General features: G+C 38.9%; 1 protein-coding gene across 1 annotated transcript in view; it reads left to right on the forward strand.

The window, feature by feature from the left end:
- Positions 1-25,428, forward strand: part of PRKCA (protein kinase C alpha) — a 314,756-nt gene that overhangs the window by 104,277 nt on the left and 185,051 nt on the right. The window contains exon 3 of the mRNA XM_084647060.1: positions 24,514-24,596. Coding sequence (XP_084503186.1) covers positions 24,514-24,596 — 83 coding nt within the window. The remainder of the gene's footprint in view (positions 1-24,513; positions 24,597-25,428) is intronic.

Genomic DNA, 25,428 nt, shown 5'->3' on the forward strand with positions numbered 1-25,428 from the left:
TTGAGCGCACAACTCTCAGCAGACAGCATATTATGAGGATCAGATAAAAACCCTCACATATCAGATACTTTAGAATACAGGTTTAAATTTGTGGCAATATTATGTAGCTTTAAGTGACTGTTGATTACAGCATTACAACACGATTTTTTAAAAAAGCAATATGTTTTTCAAAGCAGTTGGCTAAAGTCAGAATTAATGAGGTATAAGTGCTAAATGTGGCTAAACCTCCCTACCATGAATCTCCAGTCAGGACCTACTTCCAATTATCTTTTTTTGAGGATTTGGGAAAGGAGGAAGTGGTGGTGATTTATATTTTATCTGTATCTTGCTGGCCTGCGTCTGGGAATAGGTTGAATAATATTACAGTTGAGCATTTTGATAATTGAAACTATAACTAATGTAAAGACACTGAGATTGTAGGTGAATGTTTATTTAGTGTTTATAAATAAATAATATTATTAAACGAACATGTTGATGTTATAGTACTAAGGTAAATCAGTGTTGGGCACTATAGCAAGCCCAGAGATGGGATGAATAATTGAGGATGATTCATCCTCATAAATCCACATATAGACTGGAGATTTACTATAGGATGTGTTTGCGAGATGGGCCATTATACCTCTTAGTACATTCTTCCTGGTTTTTCCAGTCTGTATTTGGGACTTTGTGCTCTCTGCAGCTTTGCTGGGAGCAGGCAGGCTTGTGGATGCAAAATTCCAGTGGAGCCCTAGTTTTACATGGTTTACATGCAGTTTCCCAGAGCCTTTTGTGTTTTTATTTTCCTCCCTTGGTTTGTGAGTGAAGCATATTACTGCAGTGACTCTAGGATGGAGAAAGAGGGAGGACTAGATCCTTAGCAGGTGTAAATGGGCACAGCTCTATTGACTTAAATCGAGTCAGCTATTTATGCTAGCTGAGAATCTGGCTCAATGTGCCTTGGTCCTAGTCACAAGAGGCAGAAATCTCTACTTATGAACTCTCCTGCGGGTAGTGCACAAGACACAGATTGCTTTCCAGCTGTTTGCCTCTTATAGCCTGGGACTATGAGAGGATCCTATCACTGCAGCGCCTCAAGGAAAAGAGTTTTCTCAAAACAAAGGGAGTATTTCTTTCTTCTCTCTGGGCTGTCCCACAAATCTTTAGGATCCATGATTCTATTAGGTATTCTAAGCCAGACTTCTCCAAAGTAAAACTTCAGAATTTGGATTATTTTTTCTTCAGAAATGGTCAAGCCTCTGTAACAGAGGGTTTGTCTACCTGCCTCCAGCTTCAGAGTCAGAGGGGAAAAAGCAAGCTCTTCAAAAGCAAGAGGGGGTTAAGCCCTTGGCAGTAACTCAGGGCTACAAAGGCTTTGCTGTTTGTATACTTTGTATACTACAAAGACTTCGCCATTATAGCTGTATCAGCAAAGTCCCCGACTGGAAATGCAGCAAAAGGATTTCTTTTGCCATTATAGTTAAATTACCTCCACAAATGACATAAACTACGCTGGCAAAAACACTGTTTTGTCAAAAGAAAAGGAGGACTTGTGGCACCTTAGAGACTAACCAATTTATTAGAGCATAAGCTTTCGTGAGCTACAGCTGTAGCTGAAGTGAGCTGTAGCTCACGAAAGCTCATGCTCTAATAAATTGGTTAGTCTCTAAGGTGCCACAAGTACTCCTTTTCTTTTTGCGAATACAGACTAACACGGCTGTTAGTCTGAAACTGTTTTGTCAGCGTAAGCTGCATCTATATGGTGGGTTGTTTTTTTTGCCAGCATATGTTGGTTACGTGTGCAATTTTTTCCAGACTCCTAACCAACATAGCTATGTTGGCAAACCTTTGTAGTGTAAGACCTGCCCGACTTTTGTTCTTGCCGGTAGGTGCTTTCTGTCTTCAGGTTTTCCAGTGCGCCATGTACTCGTGGCTCATGTGTGCTGACCGCCTCCTTTTTGTTTTTTAGTGCTTGAGCTCTGGAGCACCCACAGAGTTGCTGCCTATGGGCTGGAGACTGACTGTTGAGTTTGTAGAATGTTCTGATATTCCCTGTTACCAGGGCAGTAAATACTACAGCATTTGCTTAAAATAAAATGGCTAAAATGCATGTGTCAATGAATACAAAATGCAAAACTATAAAATGGGTCATTTTGGTTGGCAGAAATTGGACTCTGGAAATCCATTGAATTGCAGCCACGTGTTAAACTAAAATTGCACCAGTATTAAAAATAATACTTTCCATTTTTAAACCCAAGATCATTAAATGACATTTCAGCAGAAAATATCTTGTTTCTGAAAACATATTGACAATTATTTTTGCAGCATTGCCAGCCCAGCATGTGCTACGATGTGCTATTTTAAAGCTCTCTTATAATATATATAATTCAACATGCCCAAAATATTATCAAAAACCAAAACTTTGTATTTCAAATACTCTTGGAAGAAATAGGTTAACAGTGACTCTTACTGATGTTTTGGGGGAAAAGTAGCATGGTCTGGAAACATAACCACAAGCATTGGAGTCATACTGGTAATCCTCCAAAATACCTGAGTAATTTTCCTCTTCTATTATTTAGTGTCAAACCCTACGGGAATCAATCTGACTCTGGCTACTGTACACCATTTATGTCAGCTCTTGTCTACTTACCCTATTGGTAAAATGTGTAACAACAGATTTCCTTGACAGTTCTTTTTAAAGCACTGATATAGCCTTCACTACAAAGAAAATGATGAACACAATGTGACTGTTTTGTGACTTCTTAACAGCTGTAATAAGCAATGTGGAACCACTAACACATTTTCAAAATTGTATAACAGGTGAATGTCAGTGCTGCTTTTCATCCTTCTCCTAAAAAAAATCCCTTGAAATCTCATGCATTTGAGGCTTTGATTTTGCATATTGGAACGAATTAGGTACTCCTTTTTACTAGAAAATTACCCAGACATATATTGAGTTATTTGGTAAAATAAATGAATTAAGATGTGTTTGAAACCTTTCTCATATAAATGTGCAAGTATTGAGAAATGACAAATGTTTGCTTTGAAAATAAAATGCTAAACTTCAGATTTTATATCCAGAAACTACTGATTTTAACATTTTTTCACTTACATGTAACACATGCTTGAAGGCATAATGCTACACAAGGGTTTTTTTTAGTTTCTACCTATTAAATGAAGAATGTGGTGTATAAATAATCAAGAACTGAGAAAAGTACTGAATCTCTTCAATTAGTCATTAGTCAATAAGAAACCAAACTGTGTAGAGGTGTTCGACGCAATAGAAATACCATGCGAGATTAATGAAAACATCCAAACTGAAAAACCACTATTAAATTGATTAGATTGGATAGTAGAACATTAAAGAATTATAGGTGTTAAATTATCTTAACTGTTACTGGAATTACTGAAAATAATGTACATTGTTTGAAATCTTAGATAAAATTTTATTAGGTTTTTTGTGACATAATAAAGAGCAGAATGAATCAGGAAATATTGACATCAGAATCTTTCACTTCTTTTTCAAATGTGGACCAAAGGCCCTCACAGCTGAGATTGGAATTTTTTTACAATTTGTTTTTAATTCACAAATTTCTGATTCAAAACCACAGTATGACCTCACCCAAAAAATGAACCTCTCCTGAGAGACACAAGTTTTATTATTTTCCGTATGCCATTACCCTAAAAATGTAGCACTTGCAGAGGAAATTGGTACCCTACTGTATTAAACTATTGTTCAAAGAAAACAAAATACTCTGTTTTATTCTTATGTTAGCAAAACTTCTGTGAAAGCACATTAACATTCCCACGTGATTTCTTAAGATTGTGGTGAATAGGGAAACTTGATTTACTACTACAGGATTTGAGTATCGAACACTACAGTTGTTATGCTAACAATTCTGTGGTAATGCAAGATTTCATTATTAGTCAGTGGAAAATAAATATTTGGAAGTTTGGCTTAAAAAAATGCAGGTCCTACCACGTATCCCTAAAGGAGTTTCTCCTGTGGGTTCATCTGATAAGATTTGTATCTTCTGTGGTCTCACTTTACACTTGGCAGTGGTGAGAAATACATAGTACCCAGTAAAAAGAAAAGGAGTACTTGTGGCACCTTAGAGACTAATCAATTTATTTGAGCATAAGCTTTCGTGAGCTACAGCTCACTTCATCGGATGCATACTGTGGAAACTGCAGAAGACATTATATACACAGAGACCATGAAACAATACCTCCACCCACCCCACTCTCCTGCTGGTAATAGCTTATCTAAAGTGATCACTCTCCTTACAATGTGTATGATAATCAAGTTGGGCCATTTCCAGCACAAATCCAGGTTTTCTCACCCTCGGCCCCCCCACCCCACCCCCCAAACTCACTCTCCTGCTGGTAAGCTATTACCAGCAGGAGAGTGGGGTGGGAGGAGGTATTGTTTCATGGTCTCTGTGTATATAATGTCTTCTGCAGTTTCCACAGTATGCATCCGATGAAGTGAGCTGTAGCTCACGAAAGCTTATGCTCAAATAAATTGATTAGTCTCTAAGGTGCCACAAGTACTCCTTTTCTTTTTGCGAATACAGACTAACACGGCTGTTACTCTGAAATACAATACCCAGTGTATTACAAATGAGGGGAGAAAGGTAGACCGGCAGATGCTTCCAACTAATGAAAGATCAGCTCATTATCTACTTAATAAAGTAGAGCATGTATCTTTCATTCTTGGAGGGGAGGAAGCAAGTAAACTTGTTTTGATACTGTAGTCCTCAAAGCCAACCCACTGTTCTAAGTATTACAATAACATAACTTTTTTTCTGCTACAGAAGAAAATTTTTTCCCATTGTACAAGTTATGTAGGAGTTTCATATCTTGCAAACTAGTTTATTGAGGTGTTCATGGTACATGTAATGACTAACCAGAAGGCTGAAGGTGAACGTGAACTGGGCTTTTGGAATGAGGTGGTCTTAGGTATGTTTTCTGCAGCAGTAAGATGACTGGCAGTCTTTGTATTGTAAACTATATGTTACAGGACCAGCTACACTGTTGGCATTTGACAAATAATGTAAAGATTTAGCCAATACATATGTTACCCAGTGAGTTAAATTGTTGGGATCTGAGCATTTCCAGCTTCTTTGATTATCCAGAGGCATATTCCGGCAGCAGCTGGCAGATCTGAATGAAGCGAAGTTTTGGTTTCAGCTGACAAAGGTCAGAAGCATAAACAGTTCTTATGCTCAAGGACTAATACTGGAAGGGTGTAGGATTGCTGTAAGCTTGGGATAGATATTAATGAACAGTTTAAGGTGCTATTAAAATGCTAGGTGCAACCCAAGACCAAATGAACTGTTGTGAAAGTCAGAAAAGGCTACGCATGTAATATCAGTCTGATTAAGATGTGCAAGACACAAAACTCTATCAGATAACATTTGAAGTATTAAAGTGTAAAGAAACATGCATGATATAAATTTGCAGGAGTCTTGATTAAAATAATTAGTGATAAATGAAGGTAGTTTGCACAATTAAAGTAGCATCTGAGGGAAGAAAAGACGTAAAGGAATATTCAGTAAAAAATATTAGGGAACTTGAGATAAGAACAAATGGCTATGGCTGCTTTGGACAGTAATAATAACCAAACATTCAGAAAGTCTTAAAATGTGTAGTCTTATTTTATGCCATCCCTTGCTAGACCTTCTCTAACTTATTTATCGAATCACATGCCAGATAAATACTTTGTAATTTGTTGAAGTATAATAAAAGTCAAAATAACAAGTTGTTATGGTAGTTATTACTTTTAAATAACACAATATACCAAAGCATTAAAAATATTCAGTATTCGTCTTCCATCACTTACTGATGTTATGTCTTTGCCTTTCTTATGCCACTGTTTCACGTGGTCTCTGTTAAGGGAAACATGCATTACATAGACCTGAGATTTATCCTTCGGGTTATTCTTTTGTATTGCTTTTGAAGAGGGGAGTTTAATAGTGAATTAGAATTATTCTGCACTTATATCTTTATTTGAGAATCAAAAAGAGGCTGAAAATATAATAGTTAATATATAATGATACTCATGTTTACTTTGAAACTAATTATTTCTCATCATTTTTTTTGTCCATTATTTTAACTCTGTCCCTATTTTCATAGACTTATAACTCTAATTAGTTTAAAGAAAAGGTGTACTTGTGGCACCTTAGAGACTAACAAATTTATTTGAGCATAAGCTTTCGTGAGGTACAGCTCACTTCATCGGATGCATGCAGTATTTTCCACTGAATGCATCCGATGAAGTGAGCTGTAGCTCACGAAAGCTTATGCTCAAATAAATTTGTTAGTCTCTAAGGTGCCACAAGTACTCCTTTTCTTTTTGCAAATACAGACTAACACGGCTGCTACTCTGAAACCTCTAATTAGTTTCACACTGAAACCTTTCTTTTCAAGAATGAGGGCCATATGTTACCATTACAGAAAATATTGTTTGTTTCCAGATTAATCAGTGGTTTCAGAAGTTAGTTTTATGTGCCATATGATTTTAATACTAGTATCCTAAGCACAAACTCAAAATTATTCATAAAGAAGTTAAAGTTATCGATGTGTACTACTTACATAACAGTTTCACTTGTAACAGTAGTCTTGGGTTCAAGACTTGGAGGCATTAATTATTGAATTCGGCAAGGGTTGAAGTGGGATTTAAGTTGGGGGGTGTGTGTGTGTATACATACACACTTTTGCTTTCACACAGCAACAAAAGTCACTTTTTTATTTTGGAATTGTGCATTAAGAAGTGGTTCTATTCTAATTTTCAGTGATCAGTCTGAGAATTAAAACATTTCTTGTTTGAAGGTATTGAATATTTTGCTTGCAGTGATGCTGATTGCTTTTTTTCCTGCTTACAAAGAGAATATGTAAGCAGGACACAGGGAGAGAGTTGTGCATCATTTCCATAATGACTTGTTAACTCAGTACACATCTGATAAAATCAAATTAATTAGTCTATTATGATTACTCAACTTTGAGTTCAGATAATCCTAAACACAGGCTGCTGTGCTACACCTGGAAACTAACTTAAATGAGTAGTCTTAATATAAGATTACTATACATTTTTGAAAGAGAGTGCACTTAAACCTTTCAAATAAAGGTATTTATGGGAGTGTTTGTCTGATAGTTGATTTTACTTATGTGCACTACACTTTATTATGATGGCCTCCTTTCTGTGTTGCTTATTGATGTCTTTACTAATAGTTTTCCAAGTACAGTCCACTTCACTTAAGTGCATTAAAGGTCACATCTTGATATTCTTACTCACTGCTTCTTCAGTTCTTATTTGTGCAAACTTCAATGGGAGTTTTCTATTTGTGTGTGTGTGGGGTGGGGTGAGTGAGTAACAGAGAGCGAGAGTGAAAGAGAGCTCTCACCCCTGTGCTAGATTACTATCACTGAAACAGAAAATCTTTAAATGCTGGATGGAATGTGCCATGGCAATAAAAGATATTCTTCCTACATTGCCCTAACGCTATCAGTCATAATGGAGAGTTTACCAGATAGACGGGAGAGAATCAGATCAATACAATATAATTCCTTTGTGGTAAGGTAGAGGCTGTCCACTAAGAACTAGAATGAGACTACAAATACTTCATAAAAACCACTTAATAGCTAATGTGCCTAATGGATCCTTTGTAAATATGTGGAACACCTGTACAATTTGGATTCAGTCCAATTCCTCCTTATATTTGGCTGATGATTCTTCCTGCATATTTTCCTGGATCATTCCACTTTGTGTTGTTTCTTATTTGCTTATTCATCATGTTCTGGAGTGTTACTGATAGATTATGTTTGTGATCCATAAGCTGCTTGAGTTGTTGCCTAAGCGATGATCAGCAGTCATTAAGAAGACTACTAAGCCACTCTATTAGTCAACAGACTACAGCTTTTCTTTAAGGCAATCCTCAAGACCCTAAAATAGGGTTTCTTATAAGAAGCCATCCATTGTGATGGGGATCCTTTTGGACAGTGGTGACAATTTACTCTTTGGACAAAAGAAGAATTGGTCCATCCATTTTGGATGTTTTATAGAGGAATTAGTTACTTTAGAGAGAGCTTGTAAACACAGCATTAAAAAAAAAACTTCAGTGGATTTAGCAAATGTTACGAGATATAACACAAAGAGGGAATGCATCTTAAATGTTAAGATAAGTGGGCTAAAAAGCTCAGTTTTACAAGGGACCTTGGCGAGACCATTTCTCATACGATTTTTTTTTTATTTAGCCTGTTATTTACTGAGAGGAAGCTGTTTTTGGCATCTTTAGTAAAAAATTAAAAAGATCGATGGTGTATCATGGACTAGTTTATTGTTCCTGACATACTATTTATCCACTAAGTATACAAGCCATATTTGCTGGTGATACAATGAACATATTGATTTGCTTTCAAGAGAAGGTCTGGCTTGTCTGCTAGATACTTTGTAAAGGTGTCAGGTTAGTGCTCATCCATATAATGCGTCTTGAAGCTGTATGGGACGTCCAGGGTTGCACCTCATCATGCAGTCTCCTTGGTTTTCTTGGAAGGAGAAAGTAATGTCAGTGGGCCTTACTCAGAAGGGACATGGTGTAACTTACATTTTCAGGATTGCTCAGTGTGTAAATTGCACCAGTTTACCACCACCTTCAAAACTATTGTGGCAGTGTTGCTCAAAAAGCCATTAACACAACTCAAATCTAGTGAGCCTGTAAGAAGCCGGAGAAACCTGCCCTTTACCCTTGCTGCAGTTAACTAAATGTCCACACTTGTTCCTGTAGAATCAAATAAATTAAAATATCCTATTACACATACAACAAATTTGAAAGAAAAAAATCAAGGAAGCATTATGTCATGTCACAGGCAATATAAAACAATATTTCTTAACACATTCGAAAGGCTTAACAGTAATAATTAATACATGTAAATGCGAATGCCCAAATAAAATTGATTTATAAAATAAATACAAATGTCCTGAATGTGATAAAGATCTTAGAGGAGGATAAAGAAACTACCAGAAATATCTGGCAAAATGTGTGATGATTTCATAACAATAACTCAAGTTGTTTAGAGGCAGAGTTGTGGATAAGTAGTGTAGGATCTCAGGTTGGCAGGAAAGCATTACATAGCCAAATCAGTTCCCTTCCAGGGTTAGTGTGGTTCCAGAGAAACAATTAGTTAAAGATTGCGCAATCTTTTTGATGTAGGAGTTCTTGCAGCATCTTCAAAGGTAGGTGACAACTGCTACAGAAGTAGTCAGTTGTCAAAGCAGACAAAAAATCTGATTCTTTTTTTGACTATAATGAAAGATATGAAGAAACTACCCTCCCACATAACTGCTCATGCAAGCCTAAATCAAGCTTTTCTCTTCACTAGAGAGGGAAGTTGGAAGTCAAAAATATCTTTGGATCCTAAAATGTGCCTCAGCTGTGAGTAATATTAATGGCAATTGCTAGTCAGTGATCTTTCAATAAGTGAAACAAACTACCCAAATGATAATTGCAGGATTCATTGGGATTTAGACAGATTAGCAGACTAGGTTATCAAGTGGACAGTATTCATTGAGCTAGTACCTCAGCTGGTATAAAATCAGCCTACCTCAGCTGAAGTCAGTGGAGCAATGCCAGTTTACACCAGCTGAAGACCATGCCCAAAGTATATAACTGTGCCATGCAGGAAATGGAAACAGTAGAAACAATCACTGCATAGAATGATGCTATGTGGAAAAACCAGCTGGTGAAAGACTGAAGTGTGCTTAGTGAGAGCTTTTTGGAAGTCAGACAGTGTAAGACTGTAAATAAGTCTCAAGTAGGGAACTATGATACAACAGTGCAGTCGAGAACTATAAACTGAAATTAAATAAAAACATACCATAAAACACCCTACTCAGTTCTTGCTTCTTCCTGAAGCTGAAGGAATTTTTACGTATTGGAGAAGGGAAAGAGAACTATTAGAACCTCCTCAGAAAATGAGCTGTTATGAAACTTGGAGGGAATCAAGTTTCTATTTCCACAGAATTCGGGGAGTCTAGTGAATAAATTGCAAACCAGTAAAAATCTAGGAAGTCCTTCTTTTAAGAACAACGCGGAGTCCGGTGGCACCTTAAAGACTAACAAATTTATTTGGGCATAAGCTTTGTTAGCCTTCAAGGTGCCACTGGTTTCCTCATTGTTTTTGTGGATACAGACTGACACAGCTACCCCTCTATTACTTCTTTTAAGACTTGTTTTAAGATTTTTAAGGTAAGGAGATTTAAAAATGCAGAAAACAAATCTTGATTGCTGTGTATATTTAGCATTATAATTATTACTGAAGTATTTCACTTTGATCTGCTTGCACACTGAAAGTAATATGCTTTATTTTAAGGCTACTGTACTAAAATATAGGAATGATCTTTCTTTGCTGGAACTTAAAATTGAGAAAGTGATAGATTCCTAATGTAGTGAAAAAAAGCAGAATGTAAAGAGGAAAAATTTTTTGTGGAAGGCATTCAGACACCATAGTGATGGGAAACCTTATAGAAACCTAGATAGAAGAAGTGTGAGAAACTTGCTTTATAGATGGTGCTTTATTCAGATCCATAAAATGGTTTGGGTTATGAATGTGAAATATCCAGAGTGTTCATTCTTGCTTAGAACTTATATGTACCACATTTTAATAAAATGATGTTGGTTTCATTTTGAACATTACAGTAGAACTTTTAAAAATAATAATTCAGTCCAAATAACTGTTTCTCAAGTTCACTGTTCTTTATTTTATTTTATTTATTTTTTTGTATCAGCACTTGTGGAGGGCATATGATCTCTATTGTGTGACAGGTTATAAGATGGTAAAGGGAAAGTTAATTCTAGTTTACTCATCGTAGCCATCCATGTTGTGACCGTAGGTTAATTTCCCTCACCTCTCATCCACTGGCTTCATATGGTTTGAGAACATTGTTCCAGAACTCTCTTAATTTGTGCATAATTATTCACTTGAGTTTTAAAACAGTTTTAGTTGATGGTATGTTAGGTCAGCCTGGCTCCGTACTAAGATACTAATTATTATATCCACATACATACCAGTGACTTACGTTGATTACACAGTTGGTGGGAGTTAATATCATGTACCTCTTCATAAATTCTTAGGTCTGTCCACAAGATTACCGTTGTGAAGTACAATATTGGAAAGCTTTTCAAAGGTGTGGAGCTAGCATTCTCATGGACTTGTAGGGAACTGAAAATCCAAGCCTTTTGTGCGTGCCTAAATATGGATTTAGGAGCCTAAAATCCAGGCATCACATTTTAAAAGTTGGTTTGCTAAATTACTTGATAGAAGAACCTATGAAATACGGAGAGATGCAGTTGAGGTTGGAGAAAGTTTATATTTTCACCTAATTTTGGATTAATGCTCTGCTGCCTGTCTTTCTTTTTATCCCTATTCTGTTTCTTGTACAGTATGGGTACACTTTATCTACAGTGGGAAAATGAATAGTATTTTAAAATATGTTAACTAGCAGGTTAATTAAAATATGTTAATTAAACATGTTAATCACTTAGTATAGAAAAACTGTTATATTTAATGATATAACTATGATCAGCCAATGCATTTTTAATGCCACTCATATATTGAAAAAGGTTTAAAAAAAAAAACCTGTCCACCATCCCTTTTGAACCACTTTGGAAATGACCACACCGCACTCGTTGTCCAGCTTGCTGGGGAGGAGGAGAGAGAGCACTTTAGGGGCAAGGGTGCGGGAGAGGCTCAGAAGCTGTTGTACAAGGAGGAGTGGGTCAGTGTGGTAACGCTGACACATTCCCCGGGATCAGAACAGCTAGGGAGTCGAAAAGGGTCAAACCCATCAGGAGAAACGCTTTCCCCTGCGTCAGGCACCCATCTTCCCGCTCCTTGAAGTGGCAAAATACAAGGTTTGGTCAGGACCTGCTGTGGGCATCATGCTAGTCGCTTCTCTGGAAAGGAATTTTTCCCTCACCACCAGATTGGCCTAGGTGGAGTGGGGATTTTTCGCCTTCCACACAGCAAGTTCAGAGAGGGCTTTGTTATGGTGAGTAGGGAAGGGAATTAGGCTATGATGTAACAGCTCATTATGTAAGTGTGGGGTGGACGTCCAGTGCAGCTACTCATTAGGGAAGATGTACAGTCACCAGATAAATGGCTTGGTAAAGGGCTTAAAAAGGAGGTGTTGGTTAAAGGAGCGGAACGGGGTGGGGTGGGGGAAGGGGTTTGGTGCTCCTATGACTGGTACAGCAGGGAGCCAAGCCCCCTTACTTATAGCCCACCTTAACCTTAGTTGGAGGGGTGGCAATGGTAAGGATCTGGCAATGGGGTGGCTGGGGGACCTGGATGGAAAAAGAGGGGGGCTGATGGAAGCCTGCCATTGAGATATTGAATGAATATGGAGCTACCTGCACTGTACACTTTGATCTGCCGACATGTAATAATAAAGTTGTGGCCTGATTAAACCCATAAAATGAGTCAAAATTAGTTATTCTAAGTGGATGGTGTGGAATTTTATTTTGAGACTCTAATCACCAATTTTATATTCTTCTTCCTCTAAAAAAAATCATTACAAAGTATATGAAACAAAATATGTTAAATATTTATTAGTAAAATGTCTTATTAGCTTAGTGTCAACAACAACCCCTTAGACCCAGGAACTGGTAGCTAAAGTTTAGCTTTATATACGAACCATAAACTAGATATTAAACTGATGTCATAGATACATAAACGTTAAAACCAGAAGGGGCTGTTATGATCATCTAATCTGATTTCTCCATAATACAGGCCAGAGAATTCCACCCAGGGATTCTGCATCATGCCCTAATTTGTAGTTGAGCTAGTGCATATCTTTTTTAGAAAGATACCCTCTCTTGAGAAATGCATGTCAAATGCTTTCTGAATATTCTGTTGATTCAATTAAATGTTTTGATAATAAGCAGCTTGTGTTTTGAATGTTGCGTTTAGCAGACCTGATCTTAAAAGGTGAGTGTTCTGAATCACAAATCGTTGTGTAATTCAAATCATGTGCTTTTTTTTTGGTTCACGTCCAATGGAAGCTGCAGGGCTGGTCCAGGAGCTGCGAAGGGGGAGTGGGGGGTGCTGAGACTCCGGGCTTACAGCCCGCAGTCTGGAGACTTGCCACAGGCCAAATTAAATTAAGCAGTGGGCTGGCGGTTCCCCACCCCTGGTTTAATTGTAATGCTCAGGTGAATGCCAAGCTGTCCCACCCTGAAGCTGATGGTAAAGAGGATAATGCTGGATTTTTTACTACCGTACAGCTCTGGAACCCTTCTTTGGGTTTCCATCTCTTGTAGCACCAGGCTAGTAGGTGTGTGATAAATTTGAAGTCTCAAAATCCTGTCTGATGCTAGGAGCAAGGAAAGAGCAGTTTCTTCAGGTCCGCCTCGGCACCTTTTCTAACCCCGTCCCCAACAGGCATTACCGATCACTTCCTGCGTGGGTGGAGAGTGCTACTTTACACCTCTCCTAGCCTACGGTTTTGGGTCATGTCCTTGTGAATACTACTTGTGCAGAAGTTTTCAGACTGGGGAGCCGGCTCCCCTGGGGGGCATGGGTGGGGGCATGGAATGTATTCTGGGAGGGGGACGGGACATGAAAAGCTTAAGGGGAAAAAAAGGGGGATATGATAGAGGTCTATAAAATCATGACTGGTGTGGAGTAAGTAAATAAGGAAGTGTTATTTACTCCTCATAACACAAGAACTAGGAGTCACCAAATGAAATTAATAGGCAACATGTTTAAAACAAACAAAAGGAAATATTTCTTCACACAATGCACTGTCAACCTGTGGAACTCTTTGCCAGAGGATGTTGTGAAGGCCAGGACTGTAACAGGATTAAAAAAAGAACTAGATAAATTCATGGAGGAATTTAGCCAAGGTGAGTAGGGATGGTGTCCCTAGCCTCTGTATGCCAAAAGCTGGGAATGGATGACTGGATGGATCATTTGTTGATCACCTGTTCTGCTCATTCCCTCTGGGGCACCTGGCATTGGCCACTGTCAAAAGACAGGATACTGGGCTAGATGGACCTTTGGTCTGACCCAGTGTAGCCATTCTTATGTTCTTACTGTGCACATTTTACCCACAGCAATGAATAACTAGCAAAAGCTGATTCCTCTAGACATATTGGGTCCTCAGGTGGCGCTGGGTCTTTTGACAGATTCTGTTAAGCTTTCATAGCATTATACAAAGTTGTTGCCCTATGTTAATCCATTTGCTAGGACACGGTGTGCACATTTAATTTTAAGCATCGACCACAATCGCAGTTTTGCTTTTGGTCTTTTTACAATGGATCATTGGCTTTGTTTGAATCAGTGCCTTACTGTTTTAATATTTAGTGAGAGTTAAATTTTTTATTGGTATATATATTTGTGTGGTGGGGTGAGGGGGGATTGTAAACTATTGCAGACACAAAGAAGGGGGCATGATCAAATACGTTTGAAAAGCACTGCTCTCGTGCAGGGGTGGCCAACCTGTAGCTCCAGAGCCACATGCGGCTCTTCAGAAGTTAATATGCGTCTCCTTGTCTAGGCACCGACTCTGGGGCTGGAGCAACAGGCGCCAACTTTCCAGTGTGCTGGGGGGTGCTCACTGCTCAACCCCTGCCGCCTCCCCTGAGCCTGCCGTGCTCTCGCACCTCCACCCTCCCTCCCGGAGCCTCCTGCATGCCATGAAACAGCTGATTGAGAAGTGTGAGGAGGGAGGGGGAGACGCTGATCGGCGGGGCTGCCAATGGGTGGGAGGCGCTGGGAGCGGGGTGGGGTGGAGCTGAGGAATGGTTGCTGATGTATTACTGTGGCTCTTGGCCAATGTACATTAGTAAATTCTAGCTCCTTCTCAGGCTCAGGTTGGCCACTCTTGCTCTAGTGTGTGCCTCTGTTGTTGCTCATATCTATCCTAAGAAACAGCAGCAGTTTAGCAGTGTGAAAGTGATCTAATAGTTGCCAATTTCATGAGTGCCTACAGGAGATTCCCCATACCACCTGTGAACAAGGACCAGTTTTCACACTGGTGTAGCTTAAAAAAGCAATGAGTCATAGGAGAGACTCTTGTAATCTTCAGACCTGGAAAGACAGCATGGTAATAGTTTACACTTATTTCATATTTGAAGGATTAGGGCTCAGTTCCTCAATTCACTGATCATGGGCGCACAGTTGTGCCTGCGTGGAATCCTAGTGGCTTCAATAAGGCTCTGTATACAGAGAAATGCAGCATTGGTGCTTTTATAACCGTGAGGTCTAGAAATGTTGTTGTTAAATGAAAGCTTAGATTCTGCAAGCTGATGCCAAGCTCACTGATGAGTGAACAAGTCCTGACTCTACAGCATTATGTTAAGGTTTGCAGTACAGTGCTTCTGATATTTTGGTTTCTTATTTTTAGGCAAGTAATGTTTCATTTTAAGAAGTAATTTTTTGTTGTTGTTTCTGAAAATTATCATGAATTTACAGAATCATTTGACTGTTTCTGAATTCATGCATTCAAGGGAGCAGGGGCACAGGCCCTGCCTGCCTCTGCTTGCTGGTCTTCTGGTGAACTGGAAGGCTGTTACTTGCCTCCACAGTTGGTAGATCTGTTTTGCTATTTGCAGGAAAGCTTGGTCTATCACTAGGTTCCCCATTAATGGTCTGCTGCCCCAATCTCTTCACGCCTCTCTCTTCAAGTGGGACAAGGTGGCCTATTTTTCCACTCTTTCTGCTAGGACATAACCCTTTTACTGAGGTTCCATTGAGTAGCCACTTAAGTTCTCTGCTGCCTTAAGTATGCTTGGTGCTTTAAAACGGTCAGTTTCACAAAGCTGAAAACAAGAAGGAGCCATATCAGCTGAGAGGAATAATTTAATCAGAAAAAATGTAAATGATAATAGAGAATTGTTTTAAGAATGCTTTACTAGATGCCCCAAAAAGAATAGACCCACAGTCAAGGAAAAAGGTCATATTGGTTAAAAAACTGACCTGGTTTAGAGGGGAAGTGAAGATAGCTATAAAACATTATCAAATAATATATAATGAATAGAAGAAAGGGAAAGCTGATAGTAGTGAATATAAATCAGAAGTGAGGAATTGTAGACCATCGATAAAGGAGGCAAAAGGACACAAGGAGCAATCTATGACCAGAATAGTCAGGGACCATAAGGAATTTTTTAATAACGTTAGCAACAAAAAGAATCCTAATAATGGTATCGGTCCATTAATGTATGGAAATGGTAGAATTAACATTGATAAATACAAAAAAGGCAGATGTGTTCAATAAATATTTGTTTTGTATTTGGGAAAAAAAAACAGATGTAGTCATATGATATGATGATGATACTCTTTCTATTCCACTAGTACATCAGGAGGATGTTAAACAGTAGGTACTAAAGTAAGACATTTGAAAATCAGCAGGTCCAGATAACTTGCATCCAAGAGTTTTAAGAGTTGGCTGAGGTGCTTGCTGGACCACAAACCTTGGAACAATGAGGATGTCAAACATTGATCCTGGGCAAGATAATGGAACAGCTAATATGGGATTTGATGAATAAAAGACTTAAAGAAAGAAGAGTAACATAATTAATGGCAATCAGCATAGATTTATGGAAAATAGATCCTATGAAACTAGATTTTTTTAATGAGATTACAAGTTTAGATGATAAAGGTAATAGTGCTGATGTAAACAAGGATATTGATAAAGTGTAGAGGGTTCAGAGAATAGCCATGAGAATGATTGAAGAATTAGAAGACATGCCTTATGGTGATATACTCAAGGAGCTCAATCTATTTAGCTTAACAAAGAGAATGTTGTAGGGTGACTTGATTGCAGTCTGTAAGTACCGACATGGGAAACTAGTATTTAGTAACAGGCTCTTGAGTCTAGTTGAGAAAGCTATAACATGATCCAATGGCTGGAAGTGGAAGCTAGACAAATTCAGACCAGAAATAAGATGTACATTTTTAACAGTGAGGGTAATTAACCAGTGGAACATTTCACCAAGGATCATGATGTATTCTCCATCACTGGCTATTTTATTATGGGAGAAGTTGTATGGCCTGTCAGCTTAAAAAAAAACAAAACATAGTCTGTGCAGGGTGCCATTATTTATCCTTTAATAGATATAAAACATTTGTTTGTTTTCTTACAGCTCTACAACTGATCCCAGAAAAAATTGTTTTGAGATACAAAACTGAACCTGATAATTTTATTTTAACATGCAAATATAATATGCAATAGATTTTTCTGTTACTAAAGACATTGAATTCCAAATACTGCACTGCTATAGAGAGTGCCATTTGCCCCCCCCCCATATTTATGATTACATTTATCAATTCCAGATAGGAGAGTTCATGTAAAAAACATGAATTATAGCAAAGCTCAAAGCATAAAAATAAATGTAACACTTTTTATTTCAATAACCGGTGTGACAGGGTTGGTCCAGATGGCTATAGGAGAGTAATAGAAGGCAGATATATTAGCTCCAGGCTAAGTAGGTCCCTTTTCCTTGGGTAAGGTAACAGGGAAGGTTCCAGAACAATCAGGAACCTTCTGGAGACAATTAAGACAGGCTAACCAGGGCACCTGGGTTTTAAAAAGGAGCTCACTTCAGTTTGTGGTGTGCATGTGAGGAGCTGGGAGCAAGAGGCACGAGGAGCTGAGAGTGAGAACGCGGACTGTTAGAGGACTGAGGTGTACATGCATTATCAGACACCAGGAGGAAGGTCCTATGGTGAGGATAAAGAAGGTGTTGGGAGGAGGTCATGGGGAAGTAGCCCAGGGAATTGTAGTTGTCGCACAGCTGTTCCAGGAGGCACTCTAGACAGCTGCATTCCACAGGGCCCTGGGCTGGAACCCGGAGTAGAGGGTGGGCCCGGGTTCCCCCCAAATCCTCCCAACTCCTGGTCAGACACAGGAGGAGTTGACCTGGACTGTGGGTTCAGAAAAACAGCCAAGCTGAGGGCTGCCGTGAAGCTCCAAGGCGAGCAAATCTGCCAATAAGCGCAAGACCCACCAAGGTAGAGGAGGAACTTTGTCACACCGGTAAAAGTATTTATACCCTTTTGTTAACTGTAATTGAAGAGAATATTACACGGTAACGTTTTGACAGTTTCATCTATGAGAAACTATTTGTATGATATACAAATACATCACCAACTTGAAATCCCTGGCCTAAAAACATTTATGCATTTGAGAAACTTTATGCACCTGAATGGAACAATTGAGTTGAATGGGACTGCTGATCTACGTAAGTGTGTGTAGGATCATGATACAAGTCTGCATATTAATGGAAAACTTAGTTCAATAATAATCAAGTAGCATAGGAATTTTAATGCCTAATACAAACTTAATTGGTCCTGTATGGACCCTTGACTACATATGGAAAATATACTGTATACGTGCACTATTTATTGAGTATGTATCCTATTTTGTATGAGGAGACAGAAAACCATTACAAGCAATGAGTTCTTTTGCCTTGTGATAATCCTCTTAGTCTTAAATGGGCACATTGATTTATGACTCTGAAAATGAACTTTAACAAGTGAAATATGTTTCTAAAATATATTTAAAACATGAGGTCAAATATGTTTCGGCTATGTGGGACCTTTAGCACTAGAGCAATTGTACTTTCTTAAAACCAAAAGGTAGTGGCCTACTGAAAGATGTAATATTTCAACTTCTTTCTACTTCTTATATCTTTCCCTGTCCATTCCAAGTAAAGTGCAGTATTCAAACACATTACATCCTTTGTGACTGAATGGATTGCATTTGTCTAGTTTGCCCTCAAAGCATACAGAGATCACTGACTGCTAGAAAACATTTTTTCTCAGTACTCATTTATCCTTTTTTGGACCTTTTTATTTCACTTCTCTGAATTGAATAAAATTATAGCTCTGTGTACGTGCACTGATGTAGGTATGGTAATGTGGAACTTCCATTAGTGGTGGTATAGATCAGCTATAAAAACAGAGCTGGCAAACTCTTAGAGAGCATTAGTCCTCAAGTGATTCAGTTTTGCTAACTGCATATTAAAATTAATGTTTGCAATGTTGTTGTAGCCATGTTGGTCCCAGGATATGAGAGCGACAATGTGGATGAGATAATATCTTTTGTTGTACCAACTTCATTTGGTGGAAGAGACAGACAAGGTTTCGAGCTGCACGGAGACTTGGTCAACAAACTGCCAAATTCATCATTGGTGTTACTTTTTGTATTTTACTTTATCTGATCACATTGAATTTTGCTTAAATTTTGATGATGATTATGGTATGTATTGAGGCGCTGCACTTGATTGCTGATGAACCTGAAAGGATTTTATAGGAATATGGTAACAGACCTTATTGAACACTTGGCTGCAAATAGCCAAGTGGGCCGAGAAAACGTAGTTCTTTGTATCAAATTACTTCAATAAATTTTACTAATCTGCTGTATGCATGTTGACAACTTTTGAATGCATGAAGAAAGCAATTTACTGTTTGTTTATGTGTGTCTTACAGCATAAAAGCCATCACAGATAAATTGTTGTGAAATTGCTATTTCAAAGACATAACATACTTCAAGACTATATAAAATTACAATGAGGACTAATTGTCAACTATATTATTCTCATTACTGGTGTTGACAGTTTATGCATCATCCAACCTAAAGAATATAATTAAGCGTGTAATATCTCTTTGCGTGTTATACAGTATTTATAACTTCTATGTCTAACATTTATGGGTTTTTCAGATAACTACAGAGATCTTTTAGATTTCTCCTCCTGTCAGAGACTGATAGAGATTTACAACTGTAACTCAGCTTAATGACATTTCTTTCCTCAGAATTGATTGATAAGTGGCACTGGCCACTTCAAATAGTCCACCTTTGTGGGGTAGGACTTCAGGGGAACAAAGGCTATGCTCCCTGTTGGATAATTCCTGTCGCCTGTAAAAGGCACCAAAATTGACTGTTGTGGGCAAAGAGAGGCTCTGCCAGGAGGAAATAAATCCTTTTCCTGCTTCAAATACACGTCTCCTTAAACCCATGAGTATTTACTAGGAGGCCCCATACATATTTGTTGGCAGTGGCAAATTTTCAGGGGAATTGTGGGGAATGTCTGAAGTGGAGCCAACAATGGACAAGTTTATGTCCCATAAATAGACATGCCACCTGGCTACATGATGCATTTAAGTTTTGAAAAAGCTCTTCATTGCTGTATAACGTGACAAATCCTGACCCAGTTTGCCAATCAACAGTTATGGGACTTTTAGTCCAAGTGCGCATTTAAAGAGTCAAATTTGCTTGAAACTTCTGAAAAATGACCACTAGGTTTAACAAAAGTTAACCACAGCAATGTTACAGTCATTTTAAAATATGTAAAATGATGCTCCTAACATAATTTTAAATAAGCAAAAACTTCATATAGTTGTAAACAGAGTACCAATCTTCACAGGAAGAAGAAAAGGAGTACTTGTGGCACCTTAGAGACTAACCAATTTATTTGAGCATGAGCTTTCGTGAGCTACAGCTCACTTCATCGGATGCAAGTGAGCTGTAGCTCACGAAAGCTCATGCTCAAATAAATTGGTTAGTCTCTAAGGTGCCACAAGTACTCCTTTTCTTTTTGCGAATACAGACTAACATGGCTGTTACTCTGAAATCTTCACAGGGTAATGTCTATATTTCTGTATGCCCCAAAGTCCAGATTTTGAAACAAGTTACTTGGCTTGATGGTGTCAACTTATATAATAGGGAAGATTTCAGAGTAGCAGCCGTGTTAGGCCGTATGCACAAAAAGAAAAGGAGTACTTGTGGCACCTTAGAGACTAACCAATTTATTTGAGCATAAGCTTTTGTGAGCTACAGCTCACTTCATCGGATGCATTCAGTGGAAAATACAGTGGGGAGATTTTATATACATAGAGAACATGAAACAATGGGTGTTACCATACACACCATGTAACGAGAGTGATCACTTAAGGTGAGCTATTACCAGCAGGATCACGGGGGGGGGGGGTTTGGGGGAACCTTTTGTAGTGACAATCAAGGTGGGCCATTTCCAGCAGTTGACAAGAACGTCTGAGGAACAGTGGGGGGTTGAGGGCGGGAATAAACATGGGGAAATAGTTTTACTTTGTGTAATAACCCGTCCACTCCCAGTCTTTATTCAAGCCTAAGTTAATTGTATCCAGTTTGCAAATTAATTCCAATTCAGCAGTCTCTCGTTGGAGTCTGTTTTTGAAGTCTTTTTGTTCTAATATTGCGACTTTTAGGTCTGTAATCTAGTGACCAGAGAGACTGAAGTGTTCTCTGACTGGTTTTTGAATGTTATAATTCTTGACGTCTGATTTGTGTCCATTTATTCTTTTACGTAGAGACTGTCCAGTTTGACCAATATACATGGCAGAGGGGCATTGCTGGCACATGATGGTATATATCCCATTGGTAGATGTGCAGGTGAACGAGCCTCTGATAGTGTGGCAGATGTGATTAGGCCCTATGATGGTGTCCCCTGAATAGATATATGGACACAGTTGGCAACGGGCTTTGTTTCAAGGATAGGTTCCTGGGTTAGTGGTTCTGTTGTGTGTTGTGTGGTTGCTGGTGAGTATTTGCTTCAGGTTGGGGGGCTGTCTGTAAGCAAGGACTGGCCTGTCTCCCAAGATCTGTGAGAGTGATGAATCGTCCTTCAGGATAGGTTGTAGATCCTTGATGATGCGATGGAGAGGTTTTAGTTGGGGGCTGAAGGTGACAGCTAGTGGCGTTCTGTTATTTTCTTTGTTGGGCCTGTCCTGTAGTAGGTGACTTCTGGGTACTCTTCTGGCTCTGTCAGTCTGTTTCTTCACTTCACCAGGTGGGTATTGTAGTTGTAAGAATGCTTGATAGAGATCTTGTAGGTGTTTGTCTCTGTCTGAGGGGTTGGAGCAAATGCGGTTGTATCGTAGAGCTTGGCTGTAGACAATGGATCGTGTGGTGTGGTCTGGATGAAAGCTGGAGGCATGTAGGTAGCAATAGCGGTCAGTAGGTTTCAGAGAGGGTGGTGTTTATGTGACCATTGCTTATTAGCACCATAGTGTCCAGGAAGTGGATTTCTTGTGTGGACTGGTCCAGGTTGAGATTGATGGTGGGATGGAAATTGTTGAAATCATGGTGGAATTCCTCAAGGGCTTCTTTTCCATGGGTCCAGATGATGAAGATGTCATCAATATAGCGCAAGTAGAGCAGGGGCATTAGGGGACGAGAGCTGAGGAAGCGTTGTTCTAAGTCAGCCATAAAAATGTTGTCATACTGTGGGGCCATGCGGGTACCCATAGCAGTGCCGCTGATTTGAAGGTATACATTGTCCCCAAATGTGAAATAGTTATGGGTGAGGACAAAGTCACAAAGTTCAGCCACCAGATTTGCCGTGACATTATCGGGGATACTGTTCCTGATGGCTTGTAGCCCATCTTTGTGTGTAATGTTGGTGTAGAGGGCTTCTACATCCATAGTGGCCAGGATGGTGTTTTCAGGAAGATCACCAATGGATTGTAGTTTCCTCAGGAAGTCAGTGGTGTCTTGAAGATAGCTGGGAGTGCTGGTAGCATAGGGCCTGAGGAGGGAGTCTACATAGCCAGACAACCCTGCTGTCAGGGTGCCAATGCCTGAGATGATGGGGCGTCCAGGATTTCCAGGTTTATGGATCTTGGGTAGCAGATAGAATACCCCAGGTCGGGGTTCCAGGGATGTGTCTGTGCGGATTTGTTCTTGTGCTTTTTCAGGGAGTTTCTTGAGCAGATGGTGCAGTTTCTTTTGGTAACCCTCAGTGGGATCAGAGGGTAATGGCTTGTAGAAAGTGGTGTTGGAGAGCTGCCGAGCAGCCTCTTGTTCATATTCCGACCTATTCATGATGACGACAGCACCTCCTTTGTCAGCCTTTTTGATTACGATGTCAGAGTTGTTTCTGAGGCTGTGGATGGCATTATGTTCTGCATGGCTGAGGTTATGGGGCAAGTGATGTTGCTTTTCCACAATTTCAGCCGTGCACGTCGGTGAAAGCACTCTGTGTAGAAGTCCAGTCTGTTGTTTCGACCTTCAGGAGGAGTCCACCCAGAATCCTTCTTTTTGTAGTCTTGGGTAGGAAGGTCTCTGTGGGTTAGTGTGTTGTTCAAAGGTGTGTTGGAAATATTCCTTGAGTCGGAGACATCGAAAATAGGATTCTAGGTCACCACAGAACTGTATCGTATTCGTGGGGGTGGAGGGGGAGAAGGAGAGGCCCCGAGATAGGATATATTCTTCTGATGGGCTAAGAGTATAGTTGGATAGATTAACAATATTGCTGGGTGGTTAAGGGAACCACTGTTGTTGCCCCTTGTGGCATGTAGTAGTTTAGATAGTTTAGTGTCCTTTTTTCTTTTGTAGAGAAGCAAAGTGTGTGTTGTAAATGGCTTGTCTAGTTTTCGTAATAATTCATAGGTAAAATGCTATGGACTGTGTTATGCACTGTCACTGTTGCCGTTTCTGGCCTTTTAAATTTGTGAATTCTTTCCATTCACTCTTCTTCCCACTTGCCCTGTCCTCATTCATGTATTTATAGGGAAAATTATTTATAGAGCTATGACATCTCTGTATTTGTTTCCTCTAGCTGTAACAAGAGAGAGCATTTTTTAGGTAGAGTTGTCTGAAGTTTTTTTTTATGGCTTAAGTGTTACAAATGAGCTCCGTAGTTTCTTCCTAAATTATTAAGTAGTTGAATCGAATCAAGAACTTTCAGCCTTACATAGAATAAAATACAGTGTAATCTATAAATGATGATTTAGAGGAGTTTCCTTACAAGTTGTGCTGTCTAAAATGGTTCTAGCAGGGTTTATGCAATGCCGTAATGCTTAAATCAAAGTTACCAGAGAGAATACGCTGACTGATGTAATATAACTAGTGTTTGCAAGGTATATACACAAGAGAACAATCTTTTTCATAAGACTGGATGAACAACAGTAATATCCTTGTAATTTTGTATTCACCTAAAGTGCAGAACATAAGAACATTAACATGTGATGGTATAACTCCCTCAGGAAAATATTTGTCCTAACCAAGAGGCTGGGTTTTCCTTTCTTTAAAAGGTGTAAGCTATAGAGTGAAAAATATAAAGATTTGAGGAGAGGCCTACTGAAAAGTCCAAGTGTTCCATAAAATAAAATGGCAACATTGGAAGACCTGCTGGTCCAATATGACATTGTGTTGTGGCGGGAGAAGTGTCTTTCAAATTTGTAACCAAATAAATCCCTGACTGCAACACTGGAAAAATATTAAGTCTACAAGTCATTTTTGTAGCAGAGCAAACAGTGACTTTCATATACTTCACAGTATTTCAAAAATAGACAAAATGTAATACCAGCATTAAAAGGGTACACGCACATGTAAACATCACAGAGAATTGTCACTTTTTAATCCGAAGTATCCTAACTTTCTGAAGTTCCCTCTTCCATACACTGATTTCAGTTAAACTCAGTTTGTTTCAACAGTAAAGATTTAGTAAATGTGTGCCACTCTAACCGTTGTTTCCCTTTTTTTTTTTTTTAAACTAGTTTGCTGCTTTGTGGTTCACAAGAGGTGCCATGAATTTGTTACCTTTTCTTGTCCCGGTGCAGACAAAGGGCCTGACACTGATGTAAGTACCTTAGAATGTGATGTATTTTGATATGTTCTTTTTTAAAAAAACTGTTTCTCCTAACAGTAATGCCTCACTGCAAAGATGATCAAAATTGCACTTTATCATAGTGTTTTAAGTTATTGGGAATAGAACAATATATTGAAATGAATATAAAGATGTATAGACTCGAAATATCCATTTTAGTAAGAAAGCTGAGGTAAATATTGACCACATCATAACAGAGGACAGTATTTCCTCAAACAAACTAGCATGGTGAGCTAGCTGGCCTATGGCGGGGCCAGGGCGTAGGGAGGAGAAGGCATGAATCCAAGCTCAGGTGCTCCTGACACTCGAGCTAGTAATGCAGAAGGGAAACATTTACTCTGTGCTCCTAACACAATAACTCTGCATTTCAGGAGTGTTATTTTGCAGTTGGCCATCTCACTCAAGCTATATAGATAACTCAAACTAACTCCTCAATGAAGACATAACTGTTGCAAACCTCAGTTTTTGCAGACCTCAGTGATGTCAGGCTAAACGGTAACTGTAGTGATTTGTCACATGGCTCATGGCTAGGTGAAAATGTTCACTGTTTTTCTCATGGGAAGTGCGCACGCACAAAATATGATTGTCATCCTATGCAACTTCGTGTTGCAGAATAAAAGAGGGAAATGTCTTTTCGTAGTTTGTGATTCGTTATTAAAGAATGCAATCAACATAATATTAATCAAAAATAAATTTCACTCTGAGTTAAATATAAAAAGACAGTGTAAGGAAGTAATTCACCTTCTCAATTAGCAGTAATGAAAGGTGCAATTACAATTAAATATATTTGTGTATTTATATATTT

Source organism: Lepidochelys olivacea, assembly GCF_965140295.1.
Source record: "Lepidochelys olivacea isolate rLepOli2 genome assembly, chromosome: 14".
Lineage (NCBI taxonomy): Eukaryota > Metazoa > Chordata > Testudines > Cheloniidae > Lepidochelys > Lepidochelys olivacea.